Here is a 22,185-nt window from a genome sequence, read left to right as displayed (position 1 = left end):
TGTTTGCAGTTAGTATAAGTAGATCTATGTACATTACTAGAGCTAGTTATGACTAACCTCTGCCCATCCAACTGCACCTGCCCACTACAGGACAGAGGGGCCTAGGAAATTGAATCCAGGGAAGTCTTTACACTTACAGACATAATTTTTGTGCCTTACACACCTAATTCAGTCTGCCATTTTTTCTGCCTCGTTGCCAGAAAGAATACATCTGGCATCCAACGAGCAACTAAAATAGTCTCTCTCCCTAATCTTTATTGGATTGTATCCTGTACTGTAGTATAGCTAGTGAAATTGAGTATTACAGGCAGGTTTGTTTGGGGTAGAAAAAGAACACAGATTTAAATGAATAAAGAAACCTGAGTTGCCAGTTAATCCACTAAGGTAGGAAGACAATTTACTTGAGGATTACATTATTATTGTATATAAACTAGACTTTTAGTCATGTTGCATTTGTGACTTTAAATGTGATTACTCACACATCTTTCTGTTATTGTTTTTTCTTTATCCTAGTGCAAAAGTTTGACTGGAATCTGTGAGGCTATAATTTCTCTGTCTTCTGATACTCTGTCACCTCACTCTGGACACTTAGAAGTTGTCTACATCAACAACACAGCAACCAGTGAGGAACTGGTAAGTCAATTTACAAAGCATGGAAAGAGAGAAGCTTTGAAGCAGACATGGTAGTGGGCTCTTTTTCTTTTTCTTCTTATTTTAAGGTAAAACTGACAATGGTAAGTTAACATAAAAAGGAAACTGAACTCTGAATAATTATAATAAGCTGTGAACTGGTCCAACCATTCTGGAAAGCAATTTAGAATTATGCCCCCAAAGTAATTAAACTCTATATACCATTTAACCCAGTGATATTGCTACTAGGTCTGTGCCCCAAAGAAATCAAAGAAAAAGAAAAAAAATGATCCATATGTACAAAAATATTATAGCAACTCTTTTTGTGATGGTAAAGATGGAAACAGAGGGGTAGCAGTACCCATCAATTGGCTAAACAAGTTATGGTATATGAATGTGACAGAATATTATTGTGCTATAAGAAATGGTGAAGGAGATGGTTTCAGAGAATCTTGGGAAGACTTTTATGAATTGATGTAGAGTGAAGTGTACAAAACCAGAGAGCAATTTATGCAATGACAATAATATTGTAAAGACAAACAACTTCAAAAACTTTGGGAACTCTAGAGAACACAATGATCAACCATAATTCCAAACGATTCATGATAAAATGTGATATTAACTTCCACATAGAGAGAGTTAGGGTTAGTTAACTCTAACTTAGAGTGCAGATTGAGGCTTTTTTGGGACATGGCCAATATGTAAATTTATCTTTCTTAACTGTACATGTTTACAATGGGTTTTGTTTTTCTTACTTTCTTAATGGAGCTGGGAAGGAGAGAATTCAGACATGAAAATAAAACAAAAGTGAATTTTTAAAAATAATTATAATAGCCAATCTTGGTCCTAGAGAACAGATAACAAAATATACCTTCCTTTTCTTATCAGAGCAGCAGAGGAGTACAGGGGTTTAATGATTGTATATGTCGTTAGATGTAGTCACTGTATCAGTTGCTTTTGCTTAGCTAGTTTTCTTCAGTGCAAGAGAGATTTTAATTTTGGTGTGAATTGGTTTGGAGTAGGTGGTAATGTATCCTATAATGACCATTGAGTAAAAAGAAATGATTGATGACCAGAGATGATCTGCAATGTCCCTTTGTGCCCAATAGTTCCATGATTCTCTAATTCTATTTGCATTTCTGTGAACTTCAGGTGATTTCTTAAAGTAGCTTTTTCTATAGCCAACAGAAAGGCAGATACAGTATATCACTTATTAATTTCTGTATGTATTTTCTTAGAATCATTTTCTTCTGTTGCTCTAATCTTCTCCTATTGTCATAGATACATATACTGGAAGCAATAAAGTCATGTGGAATGTTTAATTGCGGTGTAATGGTCTGATGAGCTGCAGAGGTTAGAACTTTTTATAGCAACTTATTTGGACTGAGATGCTGTTAATGGTATGCAGAAATGGATGAGCCTTTTAAAGACTTGTCAACTTCTGGCTGAATTGTGTGGATGACATCATTAAACTCTAAACTACATGCCACAATGATAGTGTGATATGTACTGTAGTTAAGGTATCTTATAAAGGCAATAAACAATAAGAGTCCCAAGCTAATCTTAGTCTTAGAGATCTGGGCACAGTTTCTACCAGTAGAAAATCAGATATACAAAGCCAGTACTGGCTGGAAAGGAAGCAATAGCTGAGACTTGTGTCCACTCCAGAGTCCTTTTGCTTTGTTGGTTTGAAAGATGCAGCATGGTCAAGCAGTGAGATTGTTGTATGGGATTGGAGGAGACTTGGATTCTACTGCATTTACTAGCTGAGGGATCCTAAGTGCTCTGTGCCTCAGTTACATGGAGATAACAATAAATTATCTACCTCGTGGCGTTGCTGTGAGCAAAGTGCTTTGTAAAACTTGGAGTGCAATGGAATTCCCCCATAGTGCTTAGAGAAAGAACACCAGTAGGAAGGTCTTCTAAATAGCTGTTTGCATAGAAGGAAAGAAATAAAAGTGCTAGAGAGGAGAGTTCTGTCAAGGTAAGCATTAGCCACTTCCTACAGTAACCAACTCAAACCCGTTGGTGAGTTATCTACCCCAAGCATGTGAAGACTTCCCTGGCATAATAGAGGAATGAGAACACTTTGAAGGCAGTGGAGTGCTTACAGTTCGGTCAGACATTGAAGAAGCCAGGGTATCCACTGCCTCCTGAGCCATCACCAGTCATCTTGACTTTTGTCTTGCCACTGGACTCTGATGACTCTAGAAGAGAGAGTGAGGCTGACAATTTCATGCAACTCTGTCTCACTTAAATCCAATTTACACATGAGTCAAAAAGATACCACCCATACCATTTTACTATTTCATCATTCTATTATTTTACTATTCAACTATTTTACTATCTTTTCATCTTACTATGTTACAATTTTACTATTTTATCTACCTTGAAGTCCTGTGGCAATGGGCTAGTGACAGCAACAGATGTGGATACACTAGGAACTCTAATCACAACCCTGCACACAGGTGGCCCAGGCCATAGAGTCATATTCTTGCTGGACTAAAACAGCAGTGAGATTCATCAGCCCCTTGTGTGTCTGAGCAGCCTTTTTAAAGACCACACTGCTAACCTCCTGGCACGAAGAAAGAGCTAGAAAAGGTGCCCTAAAAATTGTCTGCTTCACCTAACCCTGGCCTGCTTACTGCAGCAGGTAAGGATCCCACCCTGTGGTCAAAACACACGTACAAAAACTTTTTCAAAGATGATTCTACTCACCACTGGTACATGGAATGTACACACACTTATGGAGAACATGAAATCCATAAGCCTGAAAGATGAACAGCTCTCGTTGTGAGAGAAGTCAGCAGGTACCATATCCAAATAGCAACCCTGAGTGAAACAAGGCCAGCGATTGAAGGCCAGCTTACGGAAGTTGGGGCTGGATACATGTTTTTCTGGAGTGGCCACCATGATGAAGAGTACCATAAAGTTGGCATAGATTTCACAATAAAATCTAATCTAGTCAACAATCTGGTATGCTTCCCAAATGAATGCCTTCATTCAAATGAAGGAAAGGCTCATGACAATGTGATTGCTACTTGCATCAAAATGCCCATGCCACCATCATTAGTGCCTATGCTCCCATCATGATGAACCTTGATGAGGTCAAAGAAAAATTTTATGAAGACCTGGAAACCCTTGTCATCTATGTGTCAAAAGAGGACAAACTTATAATTCTGAGTGACTTTCAATACCAGAGTAGGTACAGATTATCAGATATGGCAGGGAGTCCTTGGGAGGAATGGAGTCAGAAGCAACAATGGTCACTTACTACTGAAGACTTGTGTGTGTCATGACTTCATCACCAGCACTGTCTTCCATTTACCTAAATGCAATAAAACTTCATGGATGTACCCTCACAGCAAGCACTGATATTTAATAGATTACATCATTGTAAAGAGAAGAGACAAACAGGTTGTGAGAGTGACAAGGGCAATGTGTGGTTCAGAGTGTTGGACCAATCATAGACTTAGCCTTTCCAAGCTAAACACTTACATTCAAAGAAAGTGACAGCCCCAAGGCCAGATGGAAGATTCAACTTCAGAAGAGTCAACATCAACAGATTAGAATGCTTCTCTCCGTATGAACAGTTTGTTGCTAACTTGGAGGGAAAGCTGAGCCAAGACGCAGTTGGAAACAGTGGAGCAGAAAAGGAATGGGCAGCTTTCAGAGATTTGGTGTACAGCACTGCGTTTGCCCATCTGGTCTAGAAAACTCATAGATATCAGGATTGGTTTGATGAAAACGATGGGGAAATTTAGAAACTACTAAATAAAAATGAGAACTCTGCAAGGTTTACCAGCAGAACGTCTCTAAGAAGGCAGCGTTTAACTCCATCAAAAGTAAAGTGTAAGCGAAGTTTGGAAGGATGCAGGATTCTTGGTTCAGTAAGAAGGCAGATGAGAATCAGTTTTATGCTGATAATAACAATCCAAAGCATTTCTGTGATGTCCTGAAGGCTATTTATGGGCCATAGACCTTTGGTACATCTCAACTACTCAGTGCTGATGGAGTCACATTGATTAGTAACAAGGACATGATCCTGGAGAGATCAGTTAAACACTTCCATAGAGTTCTCAACAGACCATCATCAACCAATGCTGAAGCCATTGACTGTATACCTCAGGCGGAAGTCAATCACTTTCCAGCTGAACTTCCAATTGAAAAAGAGGCTCTTCTCATGTGGCAAAGCACCTGGTGCTTATTCCATTCCAGCATAGATCTACAAGGCAGGGGGTCTGCTGCTCATACAAAAACTGACTTAAATCTTCTGGGTTATATGACAAAAAGAGGTTATTCCCCCAGCAGATTAAGGATGCCTCCATTTTTCCATCTCTATAAAGGAAAGGGAAACAGGTTGTCCTGTGACAATCACTGGAATAAGGGCGGGGGAAATCTCTCTCTTAGTCATTGCCAGCAAGATTCTTGCCAGAGTCCTCCTTAATCAGCTGATGCTTACCTGGAAGATGGTCCTCTACCCAAGAGCCAGTGTGGCTTCAGAAAAGGACAAGGAATGGTCGACATGGTGCTTGCTGCCTGACAACTCCAGGAGAAACTCTGGGAGCAGAACAGAAGTCTGTACACAATGTTCATCCATCTGACCAAAGTCTTTAATACTGTCAGTCTTGAGTGTTCATGGAAGATCATGACAAAATTTGGTTGCTTGGATGAAATGTTGTGGAGTAAAGAAATCAGGTTCTGCTTCTAGGAGCCAAAATGGCAGAGTAAGAAATAAGCAGCTCTCACCCTTCCTTATTAACCTCTGAAAGCCCAGAAAATATCGTCCCAGGAAAAACCCTAGAACAGCTGAACCAGCAGAAAGATGGGGTGCAGCAGTCCTGTAGCCCAGGAAGCTTGAGGGATTAACAGGAAAGGCCCCTCTTGCCCTGAGGGAGAGGGAGCAGTACAGAACGGGAGACATCCCAGCAAGCTAGTGGAAAGCCCCACCTCAGCATACCAGGGGGAGATCCTGAGACCCAGGTGGTGGAACAGGCAAACACCAACACCAGGACCCCCAAGTGCCTCAGTATGGGCATAGGAGCCAGTGGAAACTGGCTTGGAAAACCACCATATGCCATGGCGTTCTTCAGCAGCAAAGTCTTCCAGTGCCTTAGCAAAACTCTGAGAAGCACAACTCCAAGAGGAAAAGCCCCAAGCGGAGAAACATTCTGTAGCAGTGAAACATCCATCTGCAAGGAGCCAAAGAAAGTGAAAGGCCTGGGTGAGCAGGCATCCTCCAGGGGCCAGACTCCCAATTCCTACCCCTAGAGCACCAGTGCTACTGATTCCAGCCCAACACCAAGTAAGCTGCCAGAACCCTACAGCCTCCAACTGCCAGCATTTGAGGCCCCAGCACACAAAGCCAGTGACCAGGCCTGAGGCTCCCAGCACAAGAAGCTTGGGTCAGTTCCCCCTGCTCCCCAGCAGGAGAGCTCAATTTTTTTAAAGGCCAGGAAATAAGCAAACATCATGAGCAAAAAGAAACGTACCATAGATTCTTATTATGGGGATAGTGAACATCAAGGCAGAAATTCTGAAGAGGACAACATTGTCAACAAACCCACATCTGGAACCTCAAAAGGGAATATGAAGTGGTCTGAAGCCCAAAAAGCCGTCTTGGAAGAGCTCAAGAAGGATTTTAAAAGTCAAATAAGAGAGGTAGAAGAAAAATTGGGAAAAGAAATGAGAGGTATGCAAGAGAGAGTCAACAGCTTGGAAAAGGAAGAGCAAACATTAACTGTAGAAAACAAGTCCTTAAAAATACAGTTGACCAAATGGAGAAAAAGTACACCGAAGAAAACAAGTCTCTAAAAAATACAGTTGGCCAACTGGAAAAAAAAAAAAGTACTCTGAAGAAAACAACTCCTTAAAAAGCAGAATTGGCCAAACAGAAAAGGAGACACAGAAATTCACCGACCAAATGGAAAAGGAGGTACAAAATCTAATAGAAGAAAACAATTTGTCAAAAATTAGAATTGGGCAAGTGGAAGCTAATGACTCTATGAGAGAGCAAGAATCAGTCAAACAGAAGCAGAAGAATGAAAAAATAGAAGAAAACGTAAAATACCTCACTGGTAAAACAACTTACCTGGAAAATGGATCCAGGAGAGACAATTTAAAAAATTATTGGTCTACTTGAAAATCACAATGAAAAAAAAAAGAGACTGGACAGCATCTTTCAGGAAATCATCAAGGAAAACTGCTCTGAAATTTGGTTGCCTGGAGAATTACATCAATATTGTATGGCAGTTTCATGATAGCATGCTTGCACAGGTTCTGGACACTCTGAAGGTAACTTTGAAGAACTTTGGAATCAGTTGTGAGACATGGGAGATGCTAGCACAGAACCATCCAGCATGGTGTGGCTGCATCAAAGAAGACGCTGTGCTCTATGAGCAAAGCAGAATAAAAGTAGCTCAAAAGAAATGTGAGATGCTCAAATTTAGAGCCATCTCCACTCCAAATGTTCATATGGACTATTTGTGCCTGACCGGTGGCCGAACCTTCCAAGCCCACATTGGTCTGATCAGTCACAGTCTTACCCACTGTACCTTGACCCTGACACAGTGATGTCATTTTGATCCTCCTTGAGAATGAAGGACAACAATAAAAATAGACCCAGTATTTAGTTTCGTAATATTAGGGAGAAAGCATGGTGGGGTGGAAAGTTCCCTGGATCCAGTATCAGAAGACTCAGATTCCAGTGTCTGTGCTGCTGCTTCCTGGTTGTGTGACTTTGGGCAAGTACCATATGAACATTTGGAGTGGAGATGGCTCTAAATTTGAGCTCCTCCAACAATGAGTCGCTTTCCAGCACAGACCCCTCTTTCACAACCAGGCTGATATTTGGGCACATTGACATCATCTCTAATAACACCTTCTGGCTATGAGCAACACCTCTAGGACCAACTCCCATGTGGCAGGTGACTTTGCCTCCACAATCATGGTTCGATTTCTCAAATATATCTTGAATGCTCAGGTCCTTTTTCAGACTAATACTTCTAGAAGTAGCTGTTGGAGGAGAAAATCCTTTGCTCTTGGTCACCCTTCAAAACACTCGTGAATATACAAGTGATAGTGACGGTAATAGAGCAGCTAATGGTAAAGATATTTATACTCTGGGAAACAGTAGGTAGGCCAAATCCTGATTATCTGTGTGACTAATTCAGAACACCAAATAGTATAAAAGCATTAATTGTTAGCTCTGATATACAATATTACAATAATTTGGCAATGGATTTACAGATAAAAGTAATGTTTGGTTTAGGCAAGCATTACAAACAGTTTGTATTTCCTGGGATCACCACCTGAATGAAAATGGGGTTAAGCAGGCCCAACCCCAGCTGGATTTCAGTAAATAGCAGTCTTGATGCTTTTCCCCATTAGCTAGGTAATCAAGAAACAGTCATAGCTGTCAGAACAAGTGAAACATTTACACAGTATTTTTGTAGTATCTAAAAATCCAATATAGTAACTTATGGAGCCTTATACTTTAAAGCAAATGAATATTGAATTATTTCAAAGGGTGAAGAAATTTAAAAGAGAATTGCAATTTAAAAAAGAAACCCTGGAATACTATATGGCCACTAGCTGTTTTTATTTCATAAAAATAACTTTCTAAAAAAGTGTTTGTCTATGATCTCTTTCTCTCTCTCTTGATAAATAGATATTTTAAAAATATATATAATTTAGTTGCTTCTGTGAGTGATTACAAAGATACTGAAAGAAAAGATACAAAGCAAAGTGACTCTGATAGCAGCATGGTACATGGAAAAGAATATTGGACTCGGAGTCAGAAGATTGGATTTTAATCCTGGCTTATTAGCTATGTAAACTTGGGCAAGTCACTTAAATGGTCTGGTATCAGCTTCCTCATCTTTAAAGGCAATGAGAGTGTATGTTCTCTCCAGCTCAGCATGTTGTACCAAATGTGTAAAAGGCTTCAAGATAGGTACTGGAGCTCAGATTTCATTGCTCTAAGGAAGTCCCAGGTGAAGATTTTCCTTTTCCTAATAGAGGTCAGCACCTTCTCTACCACTTGGGCCTCAGAGAGTTGTCTAGCCCAGTGGTGTTAAACTCAAATAGAAATGGGGCCCACTATACTGTACCTAAGTATCTCTGTGGGCCTCATATTGACTTAAAAACCACACTTTTATATGTTTCTTTTTTATTAATACATCAACACATTAAAATCTGATAGAAACTACCATTTCATCTAGTTCCGGCCACATTAAGAAGTGTTATGGTCTGCATGCAGCCTGTTGGCCTTAACATGTCTGGTCAGAGCACTGTGAGGTTAAGTCACAGAGCCAATAATATATTGAAGGTGGTACTTCCTGGCTTGGAGGCCACCTTTCTATCCACTAGACCACACTAACTCTAACTTGCCTTAAAGCACTGTGGAAGTGTAAGCTTTTTGTTATCATTGTTAGAAACTAGAGTTCAAATAATATTTATTTTTAAATGAAAAAAGTGCCTCTCTAGTGAATAACAGCCTGTCCCCAAATTGCCCCATCACTTGGCATTTTATTCTCTGTTCAGGGAAGAGAGGCTTGGCATCATGCGGGTGCTGTTTTGTCTGTCTACCTATGGCCTAGCTCTGGAGAGGAATCAAGTAATTATCAAAGGCACTGGGCTTGCTGTGTGTTCTTCTTGTACCTTCCTGCCTCAAGCCTCCAAACAATGACCCTGAGAAGCTCCCCACAGGAGCTAGACCAGGTGAGGCAGATGTGACTGACTCCCTGGGAGCTGTGTGAAATTGGCAGTTTCTGAAGCTGTTCTTAACAATAGCTCACACTTAAGATAGGATGCTCTGTACTCTTGAGGTTGGTGCACTAAAAGGCTATCCAGGTCAGTTTTGTTTGGTTTTGCTCCAAACAACATTAATTGCACACCCTTATGGGACCCTCTAGTTACTTCTGTGGAAATATGGCTATATGTGTTGTCACATTAGTGAAAATAGAGGCAGCTAGCTACTCTGTTGACTTTTTGAGATGGCTGGGGTGGGGGATAGGAAGGGGGAGATGTCTAATTTTGTGATACCAAGCTGACTCAATTAGATATTCAGGATAGCTCTTGACTGAGACAAGCCATCTAGTTTGATTCAGCAGTTCTAATAAAAAAAAAAAACTTGAATTTCTGTCCCCTGGAATTAACTGTTCAGAAATGGCTCTGATCAGAAGCAGAAACACTTAGGCAGCTGAGCCCCAAACAGACGTTCCCTTTGGCTGAAAACATATAATTTTCCATGAAATCAACTTTCAACAGATGCTTCGCAAATCCTGACTTTGGCAGGGCTGCCAATGGCCAGCCTTGGGGTAGAGGCCATGGGGGGTGGGGGTTCCCTCCTCAGGGGCTGATACAAACCACCAGTAAGGGAGTGTGACGGGTTAGAGTATGGATTATAGTTAGCCAAGTCAAATTTTCTTATCTTTGCAAGGAAAATTGTGAGGAATTTAGATGTTTTATTTGGATTTTAAATGTATATCCAACTGACAGGAGAAAAATACAAACATTCTTTTTCTTCTTCATGTGTGTCTATAAAATAGAGCTTCTTCTTTTCTTTCTTTTAAAAAAAATGTATTTGAGTTAAGTGGGTTGATGCTGTTTACTCCCACATTTAAATCTAGCTCAATCAACAAATCAGTCAGCCAATAAACATTATGAAACCCTTCCACTATACCAGGTACTGTGGGGATACAAAGGAAGACAAAAATTAGTCACTACAGGGAGACAACATGCAAACAACTGTGTACAAATGAGCTAGAAATTGCATAAACAGGAAATAATCAAGTAGAGAAGGCCCTAGAATGAAGGCAGATCAGGAAAGGCTTCCTGTAAAGGGTGGGATTTAAACTGGAACTTGAACCAAGCCAGGAAGCAGGGATGAGAAGGGAGAGCATTCCAGGCCTAAGGGACAGCCAGTGAAAAATGCCTGGAGTTGGGAGATGGAGGGTCTTTGGGGAGAAACAGTGAGGAGGCCAGTGTCACTGGAACAAGTGAGGAGGGTGCTGTAGGAAGACTGGAAAGGTCAAAGGGGGAGCTAGGTTATGAATGGCTTTGGACGCCAGAGCATTTGGTGGTTGATCCTGGAGGTGATAGGGAGCCACTGGAGCTTATGTGGGGTAGGGGGTAGGAGGAAGGGAACATGATTGGAACTGCAGTTTAGAAAAATGACTTTGGTGACTGAGTTGAGAATAAACTACAGTGAGGAGAGACTTGCATAAATCAGTCCAACCAGCAGGCTCCGGCTGTAATCTAGACCTGAACAGATAAGGACCTATCCCAGGATGAGAAGAGAAGAGGGCCATTCAAGAGATGGTACAAAGGTGAAATCAACAGGCCTTGGCAACAGATTGGATATAGGCCATGAGAGAGAATGAGGAGTCGAAGATAACACCTAGGTTGTGAGCCTGGGCATTTAGGAGGATGGTGGCGCCCTTAATACTAATAGGGAAGTTTGGAAGGGGGAAGGTGTGGTGAGAAAGATGAATTAAATTTTGGACATATTTGGTTTAAGATATCTACAGGACATCTAGTTCAGCATGTCCAGTAGTCGGTTGGAGATGGAAGTCTGCAGATCAACAGGGAGGTTAGGTCTGGGTAAGTAAATTTTAGAATCATCAGCATAGAGATGATCGCATCCATGAGAACTGATGAGATCACCAAGGGAAATAATGAAGGAGAAGAGAAGAAGGCCCAGGAGAGGGCCCTGTGGGACACCTACACTTAGTGGGTGTAACCTGAATGAAGATCCAATGGTGGAGATTGAGAAGAAGTGGTCAGACAGGAGGAAGAAAGTCCTGAAAACCTAAAAAGGAGAGAATATCAAGAAGAGGTTGATAAACAGTGTCAAAGGCTGAGGTCAAAAAGAATGAGGATTGAGAAAAGGTCATTGGATTTGGCAATCAAGAGATCACTAGTAACTTTGGAAAGAGCAATTTTGGTTGAATTTTGAGACTCGAAGCCAGACTATGGAATTTAAAAAAGAATGAGAGAAAAGGAAGTGAAGGCACCTTTTGTAGGAGCCTTCCCAAGGAGTTTAACTACAAAAAGCAGGAGAAATATGGCATGGAAGGATAACCTGAGGATTTTTTGAGGATGGGGAAACATGAAAATGTTTGTAGGCATCAGGGAAGCAGCCATTGGATGGGGAGAGATTGAAGATAAGTGAGGGAACAGGTGTGATAGAGGGAGCAATCTGCTAGAGGAGATGGAATGGAATGAGATCACTTGTGCATGTGGAGCAGTTAGCCTTGGCAAAGGGAAGTAGTCCATCTTCATGTAAGACAGGAGAGAATGAGGAGATACTGGCAGAAGGCATTGGGCTGATGTGAGATAAGGAGGAAAGAAGAAGAGAGGGTTCTTGGTGAATGGCCTCATTAAAAGAGGGAGCAAGGTACTCAAATGAGAAGGTGGAAAGAGGTGGGGAGTCATAGGAGGTTTGAAGAGAAATGAAAAGATTTGGAAGGGCTGCTGTAGTAAATGAGATAATGAGCATTTATTAAGGTCCTATTATGCACCGGGTACTGTGCCAAACATACAAAAAAAGAAAAAACAGACACACACACACACACACACAGCCACGTACATACATATATGTGTGAAATAAATATAAAAAATATGAATAAATTCAAGGTAAGTAAATATAAGAGAATGAATGGGGTAGGGATCTAACAATTGTAGAGATTAGAAAAGGCTTCACATAGAAAGTGGTCCTACATCTGAATTGAAATGAGATATTCAGGAAGCCAGAAGTGAGGAGGGAATGCTTTCTGGCATGAGAAATAGTGCAAAGGCACCGAGATAGTGGATGGGCCATTTTTACTCGTTTGAAAATTAGTTTCTACCATGGTGTCTTGCAAATAGTAAGTACTCAATAAATTGTTAATAAAATCATAGATTTAGAACTGGAAGAGACTTTAGACACTATCTAGTCTGATCCTCTCATTGTGTAAATGAAGAAGCTGATGCCCAGAGAAGTGAAATAATTTGCCTCAACTCACAGAGAGTCAGGATTTGAGCCTAAGTCTTCTGACATTAAATTCAGTGCTCTTAGGGGGCACCATAGTGAACAGAGCACTGGGCCTGGAGTCAGGAAGACTCATCTTTCTGAGTTCAGATCTGGCCTCAGGCACTTGCTAGCTGTGTGACCCTGGACAAGTCACTTACCTCTGTTTGCCTCAGTTTCTTCATCTGTAAGGCGAGCTGGAGAAGGAAATGGCAAACCACTCCAGGATCTTTGGCAAGAAAACCCCAAATGGGGTCACAGAGAGTCAGACACGAGTAAAAAAAGACTGAGCAACAACAACCACTGTAACATGCTGTTTCTTCTATTTCAAAATGGCAATAGAAACACAGAGATCCCATCTACCACCAAAAATGCGGTTTTCTCCAAGTCCCTCAAATTGTGTTTATCTCTTTCTGGTCTTATCTGAATTGGCGACCTATCAATGAAACCTCATCTCTGAAAGACCTCCAAGGATTTAACCCACCTAAATCCAAAGTACTTTTTTTTTGGGGGGGAGGAATAAAGAAAGTGCAGACAATTCATATTATAGCCACGTTTTTTTTTTCATTTCAAAATGAGCAGAGCTAAAGTAGCATTTTAAATTAATTAAAGAATAAAATTAAAAACCCTACATATAAGTTCTGGAGCCTAGGGGAAAAGTTATTATGATTTTTTTTAGTCCAAATATGTTTTATAACTGTTGACTAAATATGAAAGATAGCTCACCCAACATGATTCATTTTCATAGAAATCTTTTCTTTGAGGATTCACCATGGTAAGATTGTTCTCATAGCTTTAAGGCAACCTATACATGACCCAGCCATCAAAGACTTAAAAAACACTTAGGTGACCCATGAAATAGCAATTGCACCAGTGTTGCTGGATCAAGTTATTGCAAGTGTAAAAAATCTGGTCTGTTGGAAAGATAGCTTTGTGTTTGTTTAAATTAACATATACCTGACTTTTTGCCTGTTTGGAATTGTCTAAACCAAGCTCTGTCATAGCAATAGGTTTTCTGCTTCTTGTGAGTTCGATGACTGTTCATGCAACTCCAAAGCAAATGTTGAGAGAAACTATCAACTTAAAAATTGTTTGAGATGCTAAATCTGGAAACTGTGCCCTTAAGTACCTAGTTCTTAAGGAGATAGTCATATTTGCTTTCAATCTCCCATTCAAAATAGGGAGGATTCAGTACACTAAATAAAGAGATTTTCTAATACTTTACTATTATTATTTCATTCTTATCCTTTTTGGGGGGGGATCAGAGAGAAATGGTTCAAGGACAACTTCTATCCTACTATTATTCTTGTCTATTTAATGTTGTATAAACTATTACACAGATAGATAAAATGTCTGCTTTTTTGTGATTGAATAACGATATTGAGATATAAGCTCATCTTCTATAGATTTACTGAAAACTTCTTCTAGATGACTCTAATAGTATACAGGACAATAAGAATGAAACATATTTGATCCTGTTTCCACATAGTTTTACCTTCTGTTACTCTGTATTTCAAAAGCTTTTCATTCCATGGAGTTTGGAGACTAAAAGTATTTGATATGGTAACATCTATTAGAATATCATTCCTCAGTTTTTAGTGATCAACATTCCCTAAGTAGTCTGGGCTGTTGTAGACATCAATTATGTCTTTAGGGATATGCCAGTTCTATTGAAGTTGATGGGTTGAATTCCCAATATATATATACATACATACATACATACATACATACATATATATATATATTATATATATATATATATATATATATATATATATATATATATATAGGCATTACCTTGACTTCTCTTTATAAAGAATATTGAGCTTCTAGTGTCATAGTCAAGCTGCATGGTTGTGTCTGTCTAGGTATCCAGTAGATGTTCCCTTTATGATACAGTTTCTGTCACTTCTTGGTATGATTTGCATTGATTAACAAGGCTAGGCTCCTTATGGATGAGCTCTTGGTAATCTCTGGTGGGAATGACCAGATCCTGAACTGCTATCCTAGACTCCTCACATGACTCTGCTTTTATTCACTGCTTCTTTGTTGATGTATGGTTGGATTCCTATGATTGTCGCCCACTGAGCACTTTGGAATCCTGCTCTTCCGTCTTAAATGGGGAATGGACTCTGTCCTCATAGAAACTGCTTTCAACTAGTTACACTTGACAAATCCAGCAGTGTGTGTATGTTCCCTTAGTCTTTAAGATTGCTTTGTGAAATGAGGTTTATCTGTTCCAAAAATTTTTTTTTCTGTAAATTCTTAATCTATGTATTGTACGTTCTGAGTTCTAACAATATTCTTCCTCCTTTGGGGGAAAGAAATGTCAATGTTTCTGTAGCTGCTTTGGGGGTAAAGAACCCTATATTTCATTGACGTTGTATAGATTTTTATTTGGACACTTAGATTCATTGTTGTCTTTCTGGCTGCACCAAAGATATGCATTAAGACTCATCCTGTATGAGTGTTAATTGAATATCTGACTTAAGGATGCCATTCAGTCTCTAGGCATAGGTGGATGCCGCCTGATCACCTGTGGATCTTGTAGGGGAGGTTGCTGGTTAAGCATAAATTAGATTTGTCACATCTAAATTCCTTCTAGTTTTTGAGTCTGTAGGATATTTTTGGAGGTTTTAGTGGTTTGTCTCCATACACTAGTGTTTTTCACTAATATGTCTATACATGCCAAACAGTTGTATATGCAGATAAATGTAATTAGCCAGAGGGAAAAACTTGCAAGTATAATTGTTAAGGTTCAGCAAGTGAGCAAACATTTTTTCTGAGAAAATCATGGAGGACCTTGGAAAATTTGGTTCCATACCAACCCAACTGTAGCATCATATATATACATACATATATATATATATATATATATATATATATATATATATATATATATATATACTTTTCTCATGTGAATATATTTTCTGTCAGTCTTCCTTAATTCTTGAAAGAATGGAGTGAATTTTAAGGCCCCCAAACTAATATTCCATCTCTAGTTGTGGCTTTGTTTTGGTTGCATTTTTCAAAAGCAACCTTTTGTGTTCTTCCTTTAAAAAAAATTTTGGAATTCCATTCCAGATGCAGCACAGAGCTTGGGCTACTTCTTTCTAAGAGTAAACTTTAAAATGCACAGTAATTCTCCCAGAAGTCCAGGGGTAGACTCTCCTTTCCAAACTGTTTCTTTAAGTGTCAGAGTCTTCTCACACTGACAGACAGATAGTACCTGGTAGATGTTCAGAGCAACTATTGCCATGGTGAACTGAAATGAATTGTGTACCCCCTTATATTATCAGTTTCAGTGGACAGGCAGGCTCTGACAATCCACTGGACAGGAGTTTTGATGACAAATGCTCCCACTACAACAGAGGTGATTTGATGTGCCATCTGTTTAAGTATAACACATATTTGTCCTTAAATCTCACCACTGTTCAAAGGGATTTTGAGGAACTGGGAATATGATAGTAAAGGAGAGCTACCTTTATGAATAAATTTTTTTTTTCCTGTGTTGTAATCTAGCCAGGTTTGTCTTCTGAAGTGGAAAATTTGTTTCTCATATGTCAGAATTAGGAGAGTAAACATAACTATTTCAAAAACACCTACATGCCCATTTTTAAACAGCTTTAAAACAACGTACTACTGCAATAGGAAGAGGGAAGAGAAATTCTAACAAAACCACTCTGAGTGATTGCTCTTGATTTTTTGATGATGCTATTTTAAAAGTTTATTATTTGTTCTTTTTTTTCTTGGAAGAGACTGACCTGTTTCTGTTTTCTTTGTGGGAGGGACAAGAAGATGGAGGACAAATTGGAGTTGTTTTGTAGGATTTGAACAAAAAATGAATATCATTGCGGGGGGTGATCTTTTGTTTTACTACATGTAACTAAGGCAACTGTGATTAATACCAAGCTAGTAAATATAGCCTAATTTCTGGATACAAAGGCCTTGCCTATTACCACACAAAGACTGTCTAGCCAACACAGAGTATAGATCTGGCAATTATCCAGTTTATTTGCACACTGTAGCTAGAAAAATGGGATAATTTGGGCCCTGATGTAAATATTTTTCTCCTTGTGGTTTTAATTTGCTGATTGGCCAAAAGTGGATAATTAACATTTAGGGTAGAGGAGAACGTAATAAAGTCTTACAGTAGTTTTATTCTGAATTTTGCTTCTCCCTTTCTATATTTGATCATGAAATCATTGATTGACTGCCATGTGAAGAAATTTTAGGCCACTTTATTCTGATGTCATTTATTTCTCAATGTAACTTCATCTTTCTGAGTTATGAGTATTCTGATTTTGTCTGTTACAAGTTGAGGAAGGAAATGACTGGATTTTCCCTGAGGAAATAGGTGATGGTTTTGATAAATGCTCCCCCCCCCCAAGAATATCCAATGTATTTAATATCTAGCAGCTGATTTTTAATATTTTGGAGTTTACAACTCAGTAATACTTTTAGGTGAGACAATTAACAGTGTTATGCCCAAGTCTTGTTAGTTTCTCTGGTATGACATAATGCTTGATTTGATGTGTTTTCAGTCTTACAGACTGATCTTGCTTTCTTGCACTGGACTCTGAGTGAACAGAATTAGGTTCTAACCCTGGCTCTGCCACTAACTCAACTGTGTTGTTGTTCACAGTCATTTCAGCCATGTCCAACTCTTCATAACCTCATTTGGGGTTTTCTTGGCAAAGATAGCTCATTTTACAGATGAGGAAACTGGGGCAGACACAGGTAGTAAGTGTCTGAGGCTAGATCTGAACCCAGGAAGATGAGTCTTCCTGACTCCAGGCCCAACACTCTATCCACTGCCACACCTAGCTGCCCTGTGTTAACCTTAGGCAAGTAATTTCATTTTCTTGAGCCTTGGTTTTCTTCTCAAAAAAATAAGGAGGTTGGTGTACAGGCTCTCTAAGGTACCTTCTTCTCTATGATTTTATGACCTATTTTAGAGTGTTAACTCAGCACAGCAAAAACTTTAAATAAAATAGCTCATAGAATCATAGAGGAAGAAGACACCTCAGAGAGCCTTTAGACCAGGGAGTCTTACCCTGAGAGTTGGTGATAGATTTCACATGGCCTGTGAATTTGGTTAGGAAAAAAATTATACCTTTGTTTTCACTAACCTCTAGCTGAAATCTATCATTTCCTTCAATTATTTAAAAACATTATTCTGAGGAAGGTTCCATAGGCTTCACCAGACCACCAAAGGAGTCCATGACTAAAAGATTAGGAACTCCCATTTTAGTTCAACCCTCTCCCTTTTTGAGAAGAAAACTGAGGTCCAGTGCCCCCAAACCACTTGCCCAAGAGTTATCACTGCTACGATGGTTAGGGGCAAAGCCAGGGCTACACTAGCTGAGGTCTTTTCATTTAAAGTACAGTAGACATAAAACCTTGGAGTATATTCTAGTTAGCCCAGTCACAGATGCCACTTATGAGACATGAGGGCAAGGATTTGTTAGCAGAGGGCTCTTTCCTCTCTAATAAAGACACACACATTTCTTGGTCTAGAAAGTAAGTGACTCTAGCATCTGGTTTTCAGATCCAGCACTCAAAAGTTATACCAATGCAAAAGGCCTCAACCTTGCCTGTGATTACAGAGGAGTCAGCCAGTGTTATTCTCTCACTGCTGTACCTCAGACAGCCCTAGCAACCAGGGCATGACTTTTCAATTATGCAAATACATAATATTTACTACATGCACATTTGTGTTCAAGCAAGTGGAACCTTGGCTATTAAAGCAGGTATTTATAAAGACTCAAGAAGAATCCTCAATAGTCAACCTCACTGACTGTGATTTGTTTAAAAAATTAAAGCATGATCTGAAAATCCTTGTCACTCAAGACAGGCTTTGTAATCCTTTTCTTTTCTAAGTAGGATATTTATGGTGAAAGGTTAATTGGAGAATGTTTTTGTAGGCTGTTAGGTGATATGAATGAATGAATGAATGAATGAATGAATACAAATATTTACTATGTACCAAATACAAATATAAAAATGAGGCAGTCCTTGCCCTTAAGAAGCTTATGTTCTGATGGGGGAGACAACACATAGAGGGGAGTCATATCAGGGAAAAATATCATGTTCTGGGAAGTCACTGGGATAGTGAGTGGATTGATAGGACAGCCAATTTGCATTATGAATCATAGAATTGCTTTGATTATACTTTCCAGAGAAAGAGGGGGGAAGTGTGTGTAGGGAGAAGAGGCAAGAGAAAGAGAGCTATGTCCCCTGCAAGTCAGGAAGTTGTCTGGGTGAAAGAGCATTGCTAGGACTGAGCCATCTCATATAACAGCCTGGCCTAGGGAAGGAGTTCAAAAGCTGCTTCAGGGCATGGTCTCTGGAAGGTTGTGGAAGGATGCAGTATTCAATAGAATTCCCCACGATATGTTTTGTTAGTCACATTTTCAATGATCATTATTATTTAAAATAAGAATAAAAATGTTCTGGGCCATGGGACCAACAAGATGGTCACCAAGAACCCCAAAAAAGTAAACGCTCTATGAACTAATGCCTAATTCATACTCATTCAGCATCACCTCCCACCCTGTGGATTCATGGAGTCGAAAGCAAAATACAACCACATAGGACCCAACCCCCCCACATTCTCAATGCCACAGAGACACAAATACCAAACTCTAAAAATTTATTGGAGCTACTGCAACAGAGCTCTATGAGAGATAGAAAGAACAGAGGGAAGAGGGCAAGATGAGTCTATGCTTGTATTGGAGCTCAGCTGCCCACTTTGACCCTCCCCCCAAGCCACTGAAATCCAAGCTCCAGACTGCAGAAATTTGCCCAGCTGCAGAGTTCTGTGCCACTGGACCAGAGCTAAAGAATGTGGGCAGGACATATATGTGGGGGCAGAGTGCTGTGTGGCACTCCACTAAGCCTGAGGGAAAGTGTCCAGCATCTAGTTGGTGCCAATTCTGTCCTCCCAGAATCCTCTTGGGGAGAGACCTGAGCTGTTGTACTGTGAATTGCCTAGTATGGGAAGAGCCCAAGATACTTTGAAATTCAGATCCCACACAGAAACCACCATCAGAGGGGAGTGAATCAGAAAGTGAACAATAAGGGAAAATAAGGAAAACAATATTGAAATTACCAAACATCTTGGGAAGAAGAAAATTCAAAGACCTTGAGCATAAGCAAATAAACCAACAAGGAAGACATTACTAGCAAAAGGAAATGTAGTCTCCAGGTTTAATAAGAGTTCAGTAACCTATGAACAAATACTATAAAATAAAGGGAAATTATTCAACACTTTATAAGGCAGAGGACCCTGTGGTTTTGAGGAGAGCTTGGAACCTTAACTTGCTGTTTCTTCATGGCTTAAAAAGAGGAATAAGAATTGTGAGAACAGAATTTATGGCATGCACAGCAAAAATGATTGGCAGAATAGAAAAACTTGAATCCATGGTGGCGAGTCTCAGCAAAGAAACAAAGAAGAAGACAACTGATTGGGAATACAAATAAATGGAAGTGAAGGGTAATCTGGAAGAAAAGAAACAAAAAGCAATAACAGTAAAAGAAAGCATGCTCTCCCTACAAATAAAACATATTGATCTTGGGGAAAGGATGCATAGAGACAACTTAGGAATTGTAGGTTTCCCAGGAGAACCCCACAAGTCAAAAATCTGAACTCTGTATTGCAAGAAATAATACAAGAATACTTCCCAGAGACACTAACGTGCTATTGGTAGAGTTGTGAACTGGTTCAACCATTCTTCTTTCTTTTTTTTTTTTTGAGGCATTTGGGCTTAAGTGACTTGCCCAGGGTCACACAGCTAGTGTCAAGTGTTTGGTCTGAGACCAGATTTGAACTCAGGTACTCCTGACTTCAGGGCCGGTGCTCTATCCACTGCGCCACCTAGCTGCCCCTGGTTCAACCATTCTTGAAAACAATCCAGACCTATGCCAAAAGGGCTGCAAAACTGTGCATACCCTTTGACCTAACAATACCCCTTCTAGGTCTGTATCTCAAAGAGATCAAAGAAAAGGGAAAAGGACCTATTTGTACAAAAATATTTATAGCAGCTCTTTTTGTGGTGGCAAAGAATTAGAAATTAGGGGGTGCCCATCAATTGAGGAATGGCTGAACAAGTTGTCATTGTGATACAATACTATTGTGCTATAATAAATGAAAAGCAGCATGGTTTCAGAAAAACCTGGGAAGACTTATATGAACTCATGCAAAGTGAAATGAGCAGAACCAGGAGAACAGTGTACACAGTAATAACAATATTGTAAAGATGAGCAACTGTGAAAGACTTAGCTACTCTGATCAAGATAATGATCCAAGAGAAATCCAAAGGACCCATAATGAAAAATACTCTCCACCCCCAGAGAGAGAACTGATGGACTCTGAGTGCAGATTGAAGCACACTTTTTAAACTTTCTTTATTTTTCTTGGGGTTTTATGTGTGTTTTCTTTTGCAACATGGCTAATATGGAAGTCTGTTTTGCATGACTTCACATATATAATTGATACCATATTACTTGCCTTCTCAATGGGTGAGTGAAGAGCAGGAGGGAAGGAGAGAATTTTGAATTCCAAATTTTTAAAACTGAATGTTAAAAAATTTTACATGTAGTTGAGAAACATTTAATGAAATAAACAAAAAATGTATTTTAAAAGAATACTTCCCAGAACTTCAAAACACAGAAAGCCAAGTGCCAGTCAAAAGAATCTAAACATCACCTCTGAGACAAAACCTAAGATTGCAAACTCTGAAACACGTAGTGATTAAATGTAACAATTCCATTGAGAAACAACAAAGTATGCAAGTGACCAGGAGAAAGACCTTCATATATGAAGAAAAAGAAATTAAAATAACACAAGACTATTTCCTACTCGCCAAAAAGTACAAAAGAGAATGGAATAATATGTTCTGAAGAGAAATGGCACTCAAGATTTAGCCCTAGGTGACCTACCCAGCAAATCTGAGCTTAATTATAAATGAAAAAAGATGTTTGTCCCATGATAAAGAGGCATTCTACAAGACAGCTAAAAAAATGCGGCAACTAAGGACAACAATAACAAAATAACAACGGAGGGACCATTAAGAGACTTCTTTCTCAATTTGCACAAGGAGATATGGGACAGTTCAAAAAAGAGGGAGGGAAGGAAGATGATAGAGGGGATTAGGTGATGTACCCTAATCAAGTAAAAGGCTAACAGTTAAAGGAAAATAACTCCTGTGTTCTCTCAGGAAGAAGGGAGCCTACAGAAGAATGGTCAAGGAGGCAAAGGGAGAGATTTTAAAAGGAGGAAAAAGGGAGGGAGAAAGGTGGGGAAACTTTATTTCAGTGGTAAGAGGAGAGTGCCCTTTGAGTGAAGAGAGAGATTCTCAAAAGGGAGATGAGAAGCTTTCAGTAGATATTATCTGCAAGGATTTGGCATTTAGAGAGACCACTCATCCTGCCTCAGGAGGAAAATTAGAGCCCTTAGAGTCCTCTGACACCCAGAATGAATGAGAGGGCATGGACCCAGGGAAGAGATTTCAGGCAAATGAAGGAGAAATAACTAAGGG

The 22,185-nt window shown here is 39.5% G+C and overlaps 1 protein-coding gene across 1 annotated transcript in view; it reads left to right on the top strand.

The window, feature by feature from the left end:
• Window positions 1–22,185, top strand: part of LOC110193009 (connector enhancer of kinase suppressor of ras 2-like) — a 556,515-nt gene that overhangs the window by 280,372 nt on the left and 253,958 nt on the right. Inside the window, exons 6-7 of the mRNA XM_078147936.1 lie at window positions 514–622; window positions 5,456–5,460. Coding sequence (XP_078004062.1) covers window positions 514–622; window positions 5,456–5,460 — 114 coding nt within the window. The remainder of the gene's footprint in view (window positions 1–513; window positions 623–5,455; window positions 5,461–22,185) is intronic.

The sequence above is a fragment of the Phascolarctos cinereus genome, unplaced genomic scaffold, assembly GCF_003287225.1.
Source record: "Phascolarctos cinereus isolate Bilbo 61053 unplaced genomic scaffold, phaCin_HiC Scaffold_8;HRSCAF=390, whole genome shotgun sequence".
Lineage (NCBI taxonomy): Eukaryota > Metazoa > Chordata > Mammalia > Diprotodontia > Phascolarctidae > Phascolarctos > Phascolarctos cinereus.
This window is presented reverse-complemented; position numbering and strand designations above follow the sequence as displayed.